Genomic DNA, 15,448 nt, shown 5'->3' with positions numbered 1-15,448 from the left:
AAATTCAAGATCATTGCAATATTTATTATTCTAAATTTATCAAAATTTTAAAATTATCTTGAGTTAAAATATGCAAAATCTCAAATCATAAGAGTAGCAGTATTGAATGCCTAAAAATCGACAATATTTTTAAATGAAGAAGAAACATATTAATTTGGTATTAAATTCTTAGATATATAAAATTAAAGATATAAATAATACATAATTATTTAATACATCTTATTTATTTCAAATTATTTAATGATTATAATTTTGATTAATGGCTAAAATATATATATAACAATGCTTTTAGACTTTTGTGATTCTGTATGCAAAATGTTAATCAACTCCAAAACTTGTATGTTAGGGACTTTAATTGTCTTTATTAATATTTTATAAATAAATATATCATTTCAATTATCAAAATTTCAAGAATTATAAGGCAATGTTATTTTTATACCAGCTACAAGTTTTTATATAAAAAATGGCAGAAATGTGGTAATAATAGTCTTTTATACTATAAATTATAAAAACAAAAAATTATATATAATATTTGTAAGAATCTAATAAAGTGATAAAAAAAAAACATATAGTTTATGTAATTTTAACTCATAAATCAAAATGGTATTCATGAAATTTTGAAGCAAAATTTTATTGGTTTGGGAAGAAAAAGAAATTCAATAAGACTCCATATTAGTACTCTGTATTAATGATGTTTCATTAATGAATAAGCTCTATCCATTAAATATATAATTTAAATAAAATGAACCTATTTCCTGAAAGTATACTAATTATATCAACTCATAATTTTACAAAATAAAAAAGATAACAATATAAAAACTTAATTTTAGCTATCATTATTTACATCACTAGATTGGATTTTATTCAAAATTGAATAATCTTAAAAACAACAAGTATTAGCAAAAAAGACTTGGCGACAAACAAAATTCTATTTTTAAATAGCTTAATATTGATTTTAAACTAAATTTCTTAAATAAGATTATTAATTTTTTTCCTAAATAATTCTATATAAATACTAATATTTTTAGACGTATATTATGTATTATGTATAAATTATTTATATTTAAAATTTTCTTTAATTTTAGAAAAATATGAATCATATAAAAAAATTGAATATTATTTAAATTTAGAATACATAAATTTTTAATTATTTTACATACTTGTTTATTCTTTAATTTGAATGATTTCATTATGTATATAATAAACAGTTTGATTATATATTTCTTGACTTTGGAATTATCCTTGAAAATAATTTTAATTCTTAGACCATTCAATATTGTTTAAAAATTAAAAAAAACAAATTTTACGGCCATTATAAGGTTTAATTTAGAGAAAATTTGGTAAAAAAAATATTAATAAAAAGAGAAAAAAGTTTGGTGTGTAAAGTAGAAGAAGAAAAGACAATGAGAGATGACAAAACAAGAAGACTTAGTCTAAAAACATTTGAAGAAAAGCTAGTGTAAATGGAATTAGAAAAAGAGAATTTAGTATAAAAAGGCAAGATGATTAGTCACCCATGTGTCAAAAAGACAAAATGGTTACAACTACCTTAGGTAGTTTAATTAGTTGTAAATAAAATAGATTTATTAAGTCTAAATAGTAATTAAATAAAAACTCATTATTAAATAACTATAAATTGCCACAAATTTATGTCAAAAATATCATAATAGAAATCCTAATAAAAAAATTATATTTGATATTCTATCATGTCTTATTTTTCTATTTTATTAATACGTAAAATAAGTCTTAAGTTAAAAATTTGAGTGAAATTTCATATAGAATCTTGAGTTTGATTGTACATAGAAGGAGCTTTGGAGTTAAGTTCATAGGATTATAAAGCAAGCAAATAGTTGCAAGACATACTTCACTAAGTATAACCTAAAGCCCTACTTCAATTATAATGCATTTATAGTTTAATTTAAATTTAATAAAGACTCACTTGGTGATGGTAAAATATCACATATGTAGACAAAGAGATTAAAGAATTGAAGTATCAAGTTGTTAAAGATAGGTTGAGTATCAAATTAGCATTGAAGAATTAGATAACCTCAACCTAGGTAGAGTTATTGATAATGAAACCAACAACCATTTTGGGTATTTACAATTACTAAAGAACAAATGATGTTCTTCAAAAGCTACTGTGTTTATAGGAATAGCTCCTATATGGAAGCATAGAAGAAATATTCTATACTTCTCAAGGTGTAAAAATCTAGGTATTTAATAATTGAATTATTTTTATTTTTATCACAATTTAACTTCTATTTTTTGATAATATATTAAAAAATTACTAGTAAATTTAATATATTTATTAAAATATTAAAAAAATCTCAATGCACACTTAGAACATTTGAAAATTTTAACATGTTTACAAAGTAAATATTTTTAATAATTCTGTAAATAGATAAATGCTAAACTAACTTAAATACAAGATTTAATCTTAAAATGGTTCATAAAAATTAATGTTTTATCCTTTTGATATTAAATTAAATTATTCTTTTAACAATAAGGAGATAAAAATATATAATATGGGATAAAGCATATATATATATATATATATATATATACATACATAATGATGTATTAGAAATATATGAAATATAAATATATAGTCTACTTCAAAATCTTTAAAGTCTATCAGAATAAGATCACTATTTTTGCCGTTTAGATGTATCTAGATCAATGTTTGCACATCTTAAAATTATAAAAATAATAATTAAAGTTTTAATATATACTAAACAAGCACAAAATTATCTTGTTTTATTTGCATAATTTTTACATTAATTTTTTTTCATAAATTAATGAAGTAATTAAGCAAAACAAAATCTTTAAAATGCTATTATAAGTATATAATTATAATTTCTAAAAAAATGAATTCAAAGTATAAATCATTCGAAAAATTTAAGTTTTAGAAGAAGAATCATTATATTGAGTTTTTAGATGTTAATTTTTTATAAAAGATGAAATTCAATTATTAATTTGATTTTTTAATTATAAAATACTATATTGATCATATTTATTTGGATCTAGGAATTTAAAAGCTTTGTATGTTGTGTATAGAAGATGTCATTAATTATTTTTAAGAGATTATCACATAGAAATATCAATGTATGAAATTATTCAAAAAATAGATATCTATTTTACAAAGTAAATATTATCATCTATTTTTAAAAATTATTCAACATAATTTTTTAAAAAATAGATGATAATATTTGATATTGGTTGTAAGGTAGTTGAAATATTTTGTGTAATTTCTAAAAAAAGAAAAGTAAAAAATTATTTTACTAATAATAGAATTTTATTATATATATATATATATATATATATATAAATAAATGTTAAAATGATCCATCTATTTACTAAATTGACCCACCTTATTATAACGATCATTAAAAAAATAGATCATCTCTAGAAACCATCATCACAATTATGGCTCTCATCTCAACCCCCTTGTTTCCAACCCACACTTCCTTATTTTTGGGCCTTCTTCATCCCAATCCCCAATTCCCCTTTCTTTGTTCTTAGCTCTCATCTTGATCCCCTTTGTTCTCTACAAAAGAATGGACCAATTTTGTAACTGGGTGGATCATTTTAACGTTTTTGTATGTGTGTATATATATATATATATATATATATAATTTAAAATTAATATTTAATTACTTTTATTATTTTTAAATAATAGATGTTTACATGAACTTTTTAATTTTTTTTAATCCAATTACAACTAAAAGATATTATCTTAGGATTCTATTTGCTTAGGGTAATCAAAATTCAAAAGATCACAAGTAAATGATAAAGTGGTTCAGCTAACATTCAAAGACTACATTAATGGAAATTAGATTGTTAAAAAATAAAGAATAAATATGGTTCAGTGATAAATTATTAAAGAACAAATATAAATACTAAACAATCAAGAATAAATTTATTTTTGAATTCCTTTTGTTTATACCAATCTATTTTGTGAATTGGTGGAACTAATTTAAATCAAGTCTTTGTAACACTGTATTTTTTTAATCAATTTATGAAAATATAAATTAAAATCATAGTAGATTAAGAGCTTCGATTAGGTCTTTATTTTTTTAATAGATTTTTTAAAATCTCAACAAAATGTTTAATGATTTTCTACCTATGCCTTTGTGGACAAGAAATTGGCTTGGTAATGACAAAACAGGTTGATTTCTACAAATATAGAATTATCAAAAGTTTACTTGGAATTATCAAAAGTTCATTAAGAAGGTAAAAAGATAAATAAATCATAGGCAATTTGTTGATTATGAGGATATGACTGATTATAAAATCACAAACTGTTGAAAGATTTGTTTTCTTAAAAGATTCTTCAAAAAGAAATGAAACGTGGTTAGAACTTATATTTATACTTATAAAAATAATAAATTTTAATAAAAATCTGAGGAGCTAGAGGGGTTTTTTGTATTTCCTCAATGAGGGATTTTCACACTAATGTGTGAAGACAAAATCATAAATTTTTTAACATTTACGATTCTATTGAATTTTCAGAAATACTATTTTTTGTGGTATTAATACATTATTTGTGTATAAATATTCTGATATTTTTATAATTTAGAATGAATAATAAAAAAAAATGGAATATATTAAGGGACCCTATAAGATATATAGATATAGATATATATATATATATACATATCAATTAATGGATTTTTAGATTTTTTCGATATATATATATATATATATATATATATATATATTCATTTATTTAGTATAGAATAATAATTTAGAAAAAATATTAAAATAAATTAATAGATTATTAAATGCAATAGATCGTAATAGGGGACTTTCATTGAAAGCACTAAACATTAAATGTTCTATTAGTACATAAATACTGTTCCAATTTAAGTTCTATGCGGTAATATTCAGTTGGTTGTTTGAGGACTTGCAAATTACGTTTTACAAAATAAAGACTATACAAAAAAAAAAAAAAAAAAAAAAAAAAAAAATCGTCCAGATTTTATTTTCATTATTATTATTAAAAAAATTCCTTTCAAAATTTCTTTTGAATTTCAAAGATGTTTGTATCTAATGAAATCAGCACTAGCAATAATATTTAACAAAATTTAAGATAAATCATAACAAATTACAGATATGTTCTATTATATATACATTAAGTTTCCTTATAATTATGAAATACTATTATAAATTGTTGAGTATGTTGGAGCTACAAAGGAGGGACAACCTTGCATTTAAAGTTCAATAATGACTTCTTATCATTCTAGATTAACTTAAATATCTTATACTAGAAAGGTATTTCTTTTGCTACCACAACCTGCCACCCACTTAAGAAATTTCTTTAGTTATTATTATTATTATTATTATTCCAATTTTTTTTAAAAAAGTAATTAAATGGTTTGAAAGGCATTGAACAAAGAAAAGTTGATTGATTTGAAAGATATTGAATAAAGGTGGCATATGGTAGATGGAGGTTCTCATGGCAATTGCAAAAATTATGGTGACATTAGCAATACCATATTAAAAAGACAATTATGTAGGATAATGTACTACATTAGAAGAGTGTGGACACAATGGGTGCAACTTTGCCATCCTTTGGTACTTCAAGGATCATCAAGTGTTTGCCTTTAAGTTGTATAAACATAAATTTAAATATGTTTACATGTATAATAATAAAATTAATTTACAAGTCAAAATTGATATGAATAAATTAAATAGGTAAAATCTATTTTAGGATATAAAACTTTTTGAACACATATTCTTGAAGAATTTGAAATTACTAGTAGTCTTGTAAAATTCTAAAAGATCTGAGTTTTAGTTTAGAAGTAAAATGTTTTCTATACACAACATAACATGAATTTGGTTGTTAAAATCTGTGTGTCAAGAAGTAAAAGATACTGAAACACACATTTCCAATCAGTAATGACCAAAATCATGAGATTAGTGCAATTCAACATTAAGTGTTGAAAAAATTTCAAAAACAACTTTGATTTTTTTTTTTGATTCAATTAGCAATCAGAGAAGTTGAATTAATACTCAAAATTATTTGAAAAAGTTCTAGAATACAATAGTTGCAACCATGAAAAATCTTTGGAGAGGCCTGTAGGTCCATGTGTTAGTGAAAAGTAATTTGAATTCACTTGGATATTTTAAGATATAATATATAATATTTGCATTCTAGCTTATTCAACCAATATGTGCATGACAGGTAAGTTAAACATCTTGTCCATTGCTTGCTTGAGCTCAAAAATTAGAGACAAAATGGTGGGTTCTCAAACTACTTGCACAAACAGTAAGATTGAATAACAGTTTCTTAAAATTCACTTCTTCAATAATGAACTTTTCAATAGCATAATTTAGATTGTAATTCTGAACACTCTAATTGAAAGAAAAAAATTCTATCATTGTAACAATTGATCAATCCTCTAAACTAAAAACTGCTTAACATACTTAAAGCTTCTCAAGGATAAAATTAACCAAGTCAAAGAAATATATCAACAGACAGATAAATAAAACTTGAACAAGACAATTAGGTTTTCGGCATTACATCCAAAAAGTAGATGGGTTACACTATAGTCAAGAAAAGCTGTTGTGGCTGCAGAATCCTTACACTTGAAGGCCATTTAATACCACAGTAATAGTAAAGATAAAACATTGAGAAGGAGATCTTGAGTTCAAATCTCTGAATGGTTCAGATAAGTAATCGAAATTTGTAGCTTAGTTCATGAGTAACAATTGACAGCCGAGACAAAGAAATGTGATGCTGAAGAATTGTAATTACAGTATTTAGTAGCCAATCCGTGCTGACGGCAAATTGGATCAGCTCTAAGCTTTGGTTGGACCTTGTGTTCCCAGATAGTAAACCGGACCAGTAGCAATAGTGGACGACAACTTTAATTTTCAGACTCCATTTATCGTAATAATTCTTCACCTCGTTTTAGTACTTACAGGATGAATGACGCTTTATGTAGTCGACCAACTATTGTGAATGTAGTTAATATTGTTTGACAGTTCGTTTCAGCTTGCTCCAAACTAATAACACCATAATTATGACATTGATCATATATTACGCATCAGGAGCTCTTCAAAAAGCAGAATCTTGTTATTCTATGATTGAATGTTCGATCTAATTTTGTTTGGAGAAACATCCATTTTTGCAATCCGATTATGGAGTTACGGGAATTTTTACAATGTTATTGCTATTAATACAAACATGAAGTGATAACCATGCTTAAGAATACCATACTATGATAAATCCTGTTCAGAACGAGTAAAGGGACTACAAATGAAGTGTTTTGATGTAGTTGCAAGCACTTGCTAATTCAACCAAATAGAAACAGATTAAAAGATCATTTACCGGTGCACGCATACTCAAAATACATACAAAATATAGAGCAAGGTAAAATAAAACGCTAGTTACTGAGCTTCCTATCGTTAAATGTCTCATAGACGAGGAACAGCGACTTGTCTCAAAAACTGGCCAACATCGGCGCCTGCAAAGAAAGTGAAAGAATGAGTGAAGTGGACATTACAAAACCAGAATCATCAAATTCAACAAGAGATTCGCTAATTGCCATGACCAACAACAATAAACCTTACAAGGGAAAAGATTGTCGTGAGACTGACCAACATTGTCGATCAGCGGCGGTATGAACCATACTGAGGCGATGCGGAACGGTCCCGGGCGTGACTACGATATGGAGAATGCCGAGGCGATCTCTCTCGGCCTCTATCACGGCCACCACCTTGATATGGTGCGTACTCGGGCGAGTGCCGCATGTTCCTGTTATCACGAGGGTAGCCTCCACCATTTCTACCTCCACCTCCCCGCCGATTTGCTTGCATAGCTGTTGATTTAACATTAATAACACCCAAATGTGAATGATCTGTTCACAAGAACAAGCTTCCACAGACTTGCAAAGATGTTACAAGAATAAAACGAGATAGAGATGGCATGCACTTCCAAAAGTTACTAGAATCAAAATACCTCTAACACCAAGATACTCTCCAGGAGTAGGAGTGCGTGCTCGTTTACGTTTAGCCTGCACATCCATGAGAAGACAGATACTCAGCAAAAGTGTGATTTTTCTACGTGGTCTCAACCTCGAATTTCGTCAAAAACAAATCGACTAATCAATAAGAAACGTCAAGCGAGGTTGAGGGAGGAGTCAGCGCGGATAAGAACTTTCACCTGAAAAGGTCATAACTAGAACTTGAACAACTCAGCCCGAAAAACAAGAATCTGCCAAACCATGCTCTAACTAGGGGTTCAATCATGGAACTTACAGCCGTTTCAAAAGCACCAAACGAAACACGAAAGACAGACAAGGGGCCTGCATGCCAAAAGGACAACTGCTAGAAACCAATATCCGGCTCTGCAAAGCTGACCTCTTGTTCACACTGCTCCCACATTCATTACAAGTCGGAGACTTAAAGGTGGTGCAGGTCATAATTGGACATTAGCGTTGGAAGAGGTTGGGAGAGGCCCGGGTGGACGAAATTAAAATGTTTGATAAAGCCGACGGAGTTGGTTGCAAAACAGTCCAGTGAGCATGCCTGCCGGCTTTTGATAGCATCTCCCCAGCCGTGATGGACACATAGTGCTCACCCTTAGTTGAAAGGCGGGTAGGGGTCGAATACTCCAGTGAATAGGTTAAGACTATCGAGATTTGATTAGATCCCGTATCTTCGTTGTGCCATCCCTTCAAGTGAATTGGTTTAGACTACCGAAAATTGAATACTGCCGGTCGAGTTGTGCCAACCAATTGGGCAATTAAGTGCTGACCTCTAGTTCAGCTCCAACAGCAGCTGAAGAAGAGAAGGTAGTACTCTAGGGCCTTACTCGGCAGGAGCTCAAGAACTGAACTTTGAATCAGCTGCAAAGAACCAATCGATCACATGGATCCAACAGTGGGTTGGTACTTGCTATCTTTAGCGCTGCTGTAGAAGAGACTAAATGGAAGGGTAATTGCGGGAGCAGAGTGGGGCCGTGATTCTGGATGACCAAAAGGTCAAAAAGAAAAATACCATCAGCATGTCTGGTTCAAAAGAAAATGCACCAGTACCATTTAAGACGCAAATAAGAGTGGTTAATGTGTTCAGATCTAAGGTCAATTTCCCTCCCGATTCTCACCTTCTCCACAGTGATCATTCGTCCTTCAAGGGTGGAACGATTCAGATACTTTATGCATCGCTCCGCATCTTCGAGATGCTCCATTGTAACGAATCCGAAACCACGCGACTCGCGCGTGCGGGGATCAAGCACCAAACGGCATTCCAACACCTGCCAAGCACATAGGTTTAAAAGTTTTCAAGTGCCACCTATATACAGCACCAGATAACCCCGTGTGTGAGAAAATCACACGAACATAGACAATCTTACTCGACTTCAGCAACGCACCTTTCCCTCCCGGGAGAAATGCTCCTGGAGATCCTTTTCGTTCACTCGTGTAGATAAACCAGTAACGTACAGGTTATTTCCTGGGTTATTTATATCTGGCTCTCTTCGGCTTCTGCAAAAAGATCAGCGGCAGACGTAAGTAAACCAAGACCAAATAGCTTCAATAATTTAGGTACTTCTGGGTAGGTAATTCTTAACGAACACAATTCATAGCACAAGCATTCAAGACTGAGGCGATCAAAAAGAGAAAAAACAGTTAACTCACCGACGTGGAGGTGTTCGTGATCTTGAGCGATCTGGCCCATCGTTAATCGGCCCAGACCTTCCTCTGTTGAGATCAGAAAACAACAATACATCAATCTGGACAAAGAATAGCATCTAGAGAACTAAAATCAACAATTTTGCAAAACTTCACTGAAAATCAGAATTAAGATCAAATTAAGATGTTACCGGGGCTTGGGAACTAACCGCCGTGGAGGAGTGCGTGACCGTGAGGGCTCAGGCTTTTCTCTCTCCCTTGGAGAAGGCGAGCTTGAATACCTGCTTTTGTGGCGTGGAGGAGCGTCACCCTGAGCGTAACACATCCAATTTTCAGCTTTCTAACTCTAGTGCAAACGAGACAGCAGGAGATGAGACGACATGAAAAGAAGATGAAAAAAGACGCGGACAAACTTTGAAATAGGTTAAAATGAACAGTAACTGAAATTAAACCAAACACATCCATCACGACCACATCAACCTGCTGTAAGAAGTAATCTTTACAGCACTGCCACACAGCTACTCTTCGGTAAGTAGAAGACCATTCAAATGCAAAACAAGTAATGGTCTCGAAATCAAGAGGGAAGCGCAAAAACCCAGTTGAAAATCCAAAAAACCAGACAAGTAAAAATAAAATTAAAAAAACATAAGGGTCTGCCACAACAATAAACGAACAAAAAAATAATAAACGCAAGGCAAAGAAGCACATAACTTGAACAACCTCTACAATCCAAATGCGGCAGAACTCACGATTACGCTACGAAACCACTGCCACCGACTCACCCCTTAATCCAGCCATATATTCAAACCACGTAGAATTTCCCCAAAAAAAACCCAGTGATGTCTTACTTTATTTCCAGCTCAAACTGAAAAAACCCACCAAAGTAAATCCACCAAAACTCGAGTGCAATCACGATTACGCTACGAAACCACTGCCACCGACTTACCCCTTAATCCAGCCATATATTCAACCCACGTAGAATTTCCCAAAAAAAAACCCAGTGATAACCTACTTTATTTCCAGCTCAAACTGAAAAAACCCACCAAAGTAAATCCACCAAAACTCGAGTGCAAACACGAACTCAAACTCACCATGACGGCCTGAACACACCAAACCCACAAATGCGAACGCAAAGCTCCTCGACAAGACGAACGGATGAGCGGTCTCCAAGAGCTCTACAGCAGAAGAGAGAGAGGCAGAATGGACGCGAAGTTGCGAAGAGTCGCGGCGACAAGTGAGAGGACGCGGATGGAGGGCAGAGAGTGGGCGCGTCTGTTGGCAGGCCCGAGCAGTGGGAGCATCCACGCCTCGCCTTGCTTTGCCTCCTCGTCATAGCCATAGCCACCGCCATAGCCGTAGCCTCCCTTCCCCTCCCCTAGCCTTCGCCATGGCTCTACTTTTCTCTAGGGTTGTTCCCGCGTGCATTCCTGCGTGGGAACCTCGTTCCCTTTCTGCCTTGCAGTACACTCTTCGTGACCTTCGTCGACATGGGCCGTTCTCATGAATTTTAGCACTTTGAACGACACTGGCCATTGACCTAAATCAATCAATCAATCAATCAATCAATCAATCAGGAATTTAATAATGATTTAATTTTTAATTTTTTAATTTTTTAATTTTACAGTTCACTTTGTGTTATTTTTTAATTAGAAATTATTCCGATACTTTTTAACAAAAATAGAGCTAACTTCTCCGAATTCTTCTATGGATTGGTCTTCTGAAATATGTGTTTATATTTTATTTTTTTCAATTTCTAATTTTAATGTGAAGTTGTTGCTGGAAAAGTGGCATATGTTGTTGAATATATCTGATTTTCTATGTCAAACACATCCTGGAGTCTAAATGCTCAATTTTGTTAAACTTAGACAATCTTAACTTGTGATTTGAAGTAGTCTTTAGTACAGATCAGGAATATGTTTGATACAGAATTAATGACTACAGATTCACTTCAACATAGTATCCATCACTCATTTTAAAACGGGGATGAAGGAAATAGAAAAGAATATATGTTAAAAATATGAATTGAGTGTATTAACCCATGTCAATTCCACTCTAGTATTAAACTATGTAATAAATAAATATATAAATAAAATGAAACCATTGCTTGTGTTATATACCACATTTAACTATTTATTTCACACAATGCAAAAACTTATTCTTATTATTCAACAATTGCATGCTAAAACATTAAAGAATGTGACAGATTTATCACTTTCGTAGATATATATATTAGCAAAAATCTATGCCATTGGACACTGCAATCTTTGGCACATCCATCTATTTTCTTCTCCACCTATGCTCTTGCACTCCTATCTTCTCTTATTTTCATGTTTTATTGTTTTTATATTTAATCAATCAAAAACCTTTTTTGTTTCTTTATGTTATATCAATGTTGTTTTATTATAAATATGTACATACATACATACATACATACATACATATATATATATATATATTCATAAATGATGTACATACATATAAAACCAACTTCAATACTAAAGTTATAATTTAAAAAAACTAAATGTAATGTTTTAAGATGCATAATATGAAATCTAATCAAATCAAAGAAGTAAAGGATTAGGAATAAAAACAATATCAAAATAGATTGGATTTTGACTTCATTAACAAAAATATGAATATGATGAATTAGATTTATTAAAATTAAGATCAAACTATTAAATTAAATGAATATGTGAATATTGTGACTTACAATATTGACTATGAAGTTAACTTTATTAAATTTAAGACAATGCTTAAAAATAATGACATGACAAATAATATTGAAATGTGGAAATAATATTACATTCAATCTTATATATTTTTGCAAAATATAGAGCAAAGAATATGAGGATTAATATTTCTTGTAAAACTTATTTAGACAATAAAACTTATTTAGACAATTATTAGTATTCTACTTTTTAGACAACAAGTTTTACAAGAAATTGTCAACTTGTTTTATAAGCTCATCAAGTCTAAGATCCAATGAATGGTGGTAGCAACAAACTTTGTCCTTTGTTATGCACATAGGTTTTTTCATCTATCAATAACATCCAATACTAAGGCAAAAGACCACTCAATGATTTGATCATTGTTGTGATTATTTAGTTTTACTATGAAGTAAATATACTAGTGAATGTAAGCATTTGTTATATTTTGGATGCTTAAGAATATTTTCAAGATGAATACTTCACAATTTACAAATCTAGTTTCTCACAAAAAGATATGAAAAATTTAACATATTTCTACTTACTTCTATTTATCTTTTTGATAAATTTCTAAAAAGGATTGCAAACTTCATACACATTTATAAGTGATTGATAAGTTGACAACGTAGCAAACAATTTGGCCACATGTCAAATATTTAGCTACTCATATTATATATTGGCTATGTGAAACTCTTATCAAAAACTTTTCATAGAAGTTAGATATATGTCTCAAAATTTACATACATGTCAAATAACTTATATGATATTGTTAAATAATTCTTTAGTAGATAGTACATATTGAGGCAAGAGTGAGGCATTCTTTATTCTTATCAATACCTTTCTTATGTTTTATTTGATTTAAGACTGCTTAATATTTTTGAATTTATCAATAGCTATATTAGTTTCAATTCTATATCTATCTTTTAGTTATTATTTTCTCTCTTTTGGTGATATAAAAATATATTGTTACTTTTAAATTTTTGTTGTAGTATATATCTTTTATAATTTGATTAAAATCTTAATTATTATATTTATTTTGGTTTTAAAATTGAGTAGATTATCATATTTTTTATTGTTACGTTTTAAAGTTGTGGACTACTTGCCTTTAAAACTAACATTTCTTAATTTTAATCTTGATTCTTTTCTTAAATAAAGTAAATTATTTTTTTCATAGAAATTTTTATATAATATTAGAGAATGAAAACTATTATTTTCTAATTTTAATTTTGGATTTTTTAATTTTTTATAAAATAAAAATATCATTGATGCTATACTTAATTGAAGCAATAACAAATTTGCAACTATTAGAAATCTTCACAAGCTTATAAATATTCTTAAGGAGGAATTTTATGTATTAATAATATCAGCCATGAAAAGATATTTCTATTCCTATGGAAGAAGTCAACAATGAAGTTCAATGTCTATATTGAGAAGTTCTATAGTTGAAAGAAGCAAGTAGATTAATTTTTCAAGTAAATATAATTTATATATATATATATATATATATATATATATATATATAATTTTATTGGAATAAGATTAAAATTTCAACAATTTTTATAGTACATCAAGTTCTATTTTAAATTGTATTATTTTCAATATTTTAACAAATTTACTAAATTTTGATTTAAAGCTATTTTTTATTTGAAAGTATTTTTACTTGTTTTTTATTTTTTATGGAAAACAATTAATAATTCTATTAATATTTAGATTTATTTTTAGAAGTATTTATGGCCATATTTGGAGAGAGCAATTTAAAAAGGGTATCAAAAATATAATTCTAGTCTTTACAATAAGGATTACAATCAACTACCATCTAGGCTTCCAAATTCTAAAACCTTTGTTGTGACATAGATTGAAATAATAACTCCCATATTAATCAATTTTGATATTGATTAAAAGATAATATCTATATTAATTATTAATAATGTAAGAAATAGATTTACTAGAGGATATTATTCTATAAGCCACTGGATGTAATAATTGAATCTTTAACAAGCAACAAGAATAAAGATTTAATTAGATAGATATAAATCAAGTTATACCAATAATTCCCAAGTTTTCATGAACTTATTCATCATGGCCATATCTTATTCAAATTGATACAACTCAATTTAAGCAATTGACACCACAAGAAAAAAAAAAACAAACCTTGTTGTAAAAACTTGTATATGTATTGTAGAAAATTAAGTTTTAGAAAAAAGATTTTTGCATAATACTTAACAAGTTTTAAAGCAAAAAATAAATTTTCATATAAAAAAGTTTAACAAAATAAAGATGTCAATTGATTTAAAATAACAAAAGATCACTTTAAGATAAAGTTCCAATAACAACAAACTATCTTAACTTTTATTTGTAGAAACTAAGGCATTTATGCAACCAAATTCTTTGTAGGTATACAATGATAGAAATCTTGCAAAGGAATTTTTCAACATTCAAATACTTTTATAAGTGTGCCAATCTTTATTATGGATAATATTTTTCATTTATATTCAATATGTAAATTTTTGGATCAATTAAATAAACCTAAGATCTATACTAAAAAGGATATATAAAAAGTTTATAATTTGGTACATATCAAAAAAAAAATATTGGAAACATAAACCTTTTGGATTAGATATGGTTCTTTTGAATTTAATATCATGCCTTTTGGACTTATAAATTTTCTAACTACTTTTTGGTATTTTTATAAATAAGATTCTTTTCATAAATACCTACATAATATTTTGTATTATATATCCAAAAAAAAATCTATTTTATAAATAAAAATATATATGAATATCATATTTATTTAGTACTATAAAAACTTAAAGATGAAGGATTATATGCAAAGATAGAATAATGAATCTTTAATACAATTCAAATAGAAATTTTTTGATTATAATATTTCAAATGACAATTTGCAAATAGATTCTAAGAAAAATTTAATTATTATTGATTGAAAAATTCCAAAGATTGAAGATGATGCAAAATAGCTTTTAAGATTTGAAAACTATTATTGGATATTTATTTAAAACTTCTTCCAAATTTTTGCTCAATTTATTCTATCAACTTCCTAAAAAAATTATAATCAAATAATAATGCAAAATAAGCATTCTAAGCCTT

General features: G+C 28.5%; 1 protein-coding gene across 5 annotated transcripts; it reads right to left on the bottom strand.

Moving 5' to 3' along the window:
- Positions 1–7,152: 7,152 nt before the first annotated feature.
- On the bottom strand, positions 7,153–10,862 carry LOC112272740 (serine/arginine-rich splicing factor SR45a). Of its 5 annotated transcripts, none has more exons than XM_024500808.3 (8): positions 10,730–10,862; positions 9,830–9,948; positions 9,645–9,707; positions 9,380–9,491; positions 9,113–9,262; positions 7,967–8,021; positions 7,606–7,826; positions 7,311–7,472 (listed from the first exon to the last, which is right to left on the bottom strand). In XM_024500808.3, exons 1-7 carry the CDS (start codon positions 10,730–10,732, stop codon positions 7,618–7,620), a joined length of 711 nt encoding a protein of 236 aa, XP_024356576.1. In that variant the 5' UTR covers positions 10,733–10,862; the 3' UTR covers positions 7,311–7,472; positions 7,606–7,617. The 5 variants fall into 5 exon arrangements, with proteins under 5 accessions (XP_073385045.1, XP_024356578.1, XP_024356576.1 ...); XM_024500809.3 differs by having other exon boundaries at positions 9,848–9,948; XM_073528945.2 differs by lacking the exons at positions 7,311–7,472; positions 7,606–7,826; positions 7,967–8,021 and adding an exon at positions 8,368–8,974.
- Between the last annotated feature and the right edge of the window lie 4,586 nt (positions 10,863–15,448).

Source organism: Physcomitrium patens, chromosome 19 (assembly GCF_059467195.1).
Source record: "Physcomitrium patens ecotype Gransden chromosome 19, ASM5946719v1, whole genome shotgun sequence".
NCBI lineage: Eukaryota > Viridiplantae > Streptophyta > Bryopsida > Funariales > Funariaceae > Physcomitrium > Physcomitrium patens.
Note: the sequence above shows the minus strand (reverse complement) of the source record. Positions and strands in the feature narration are given on the sequence as shown.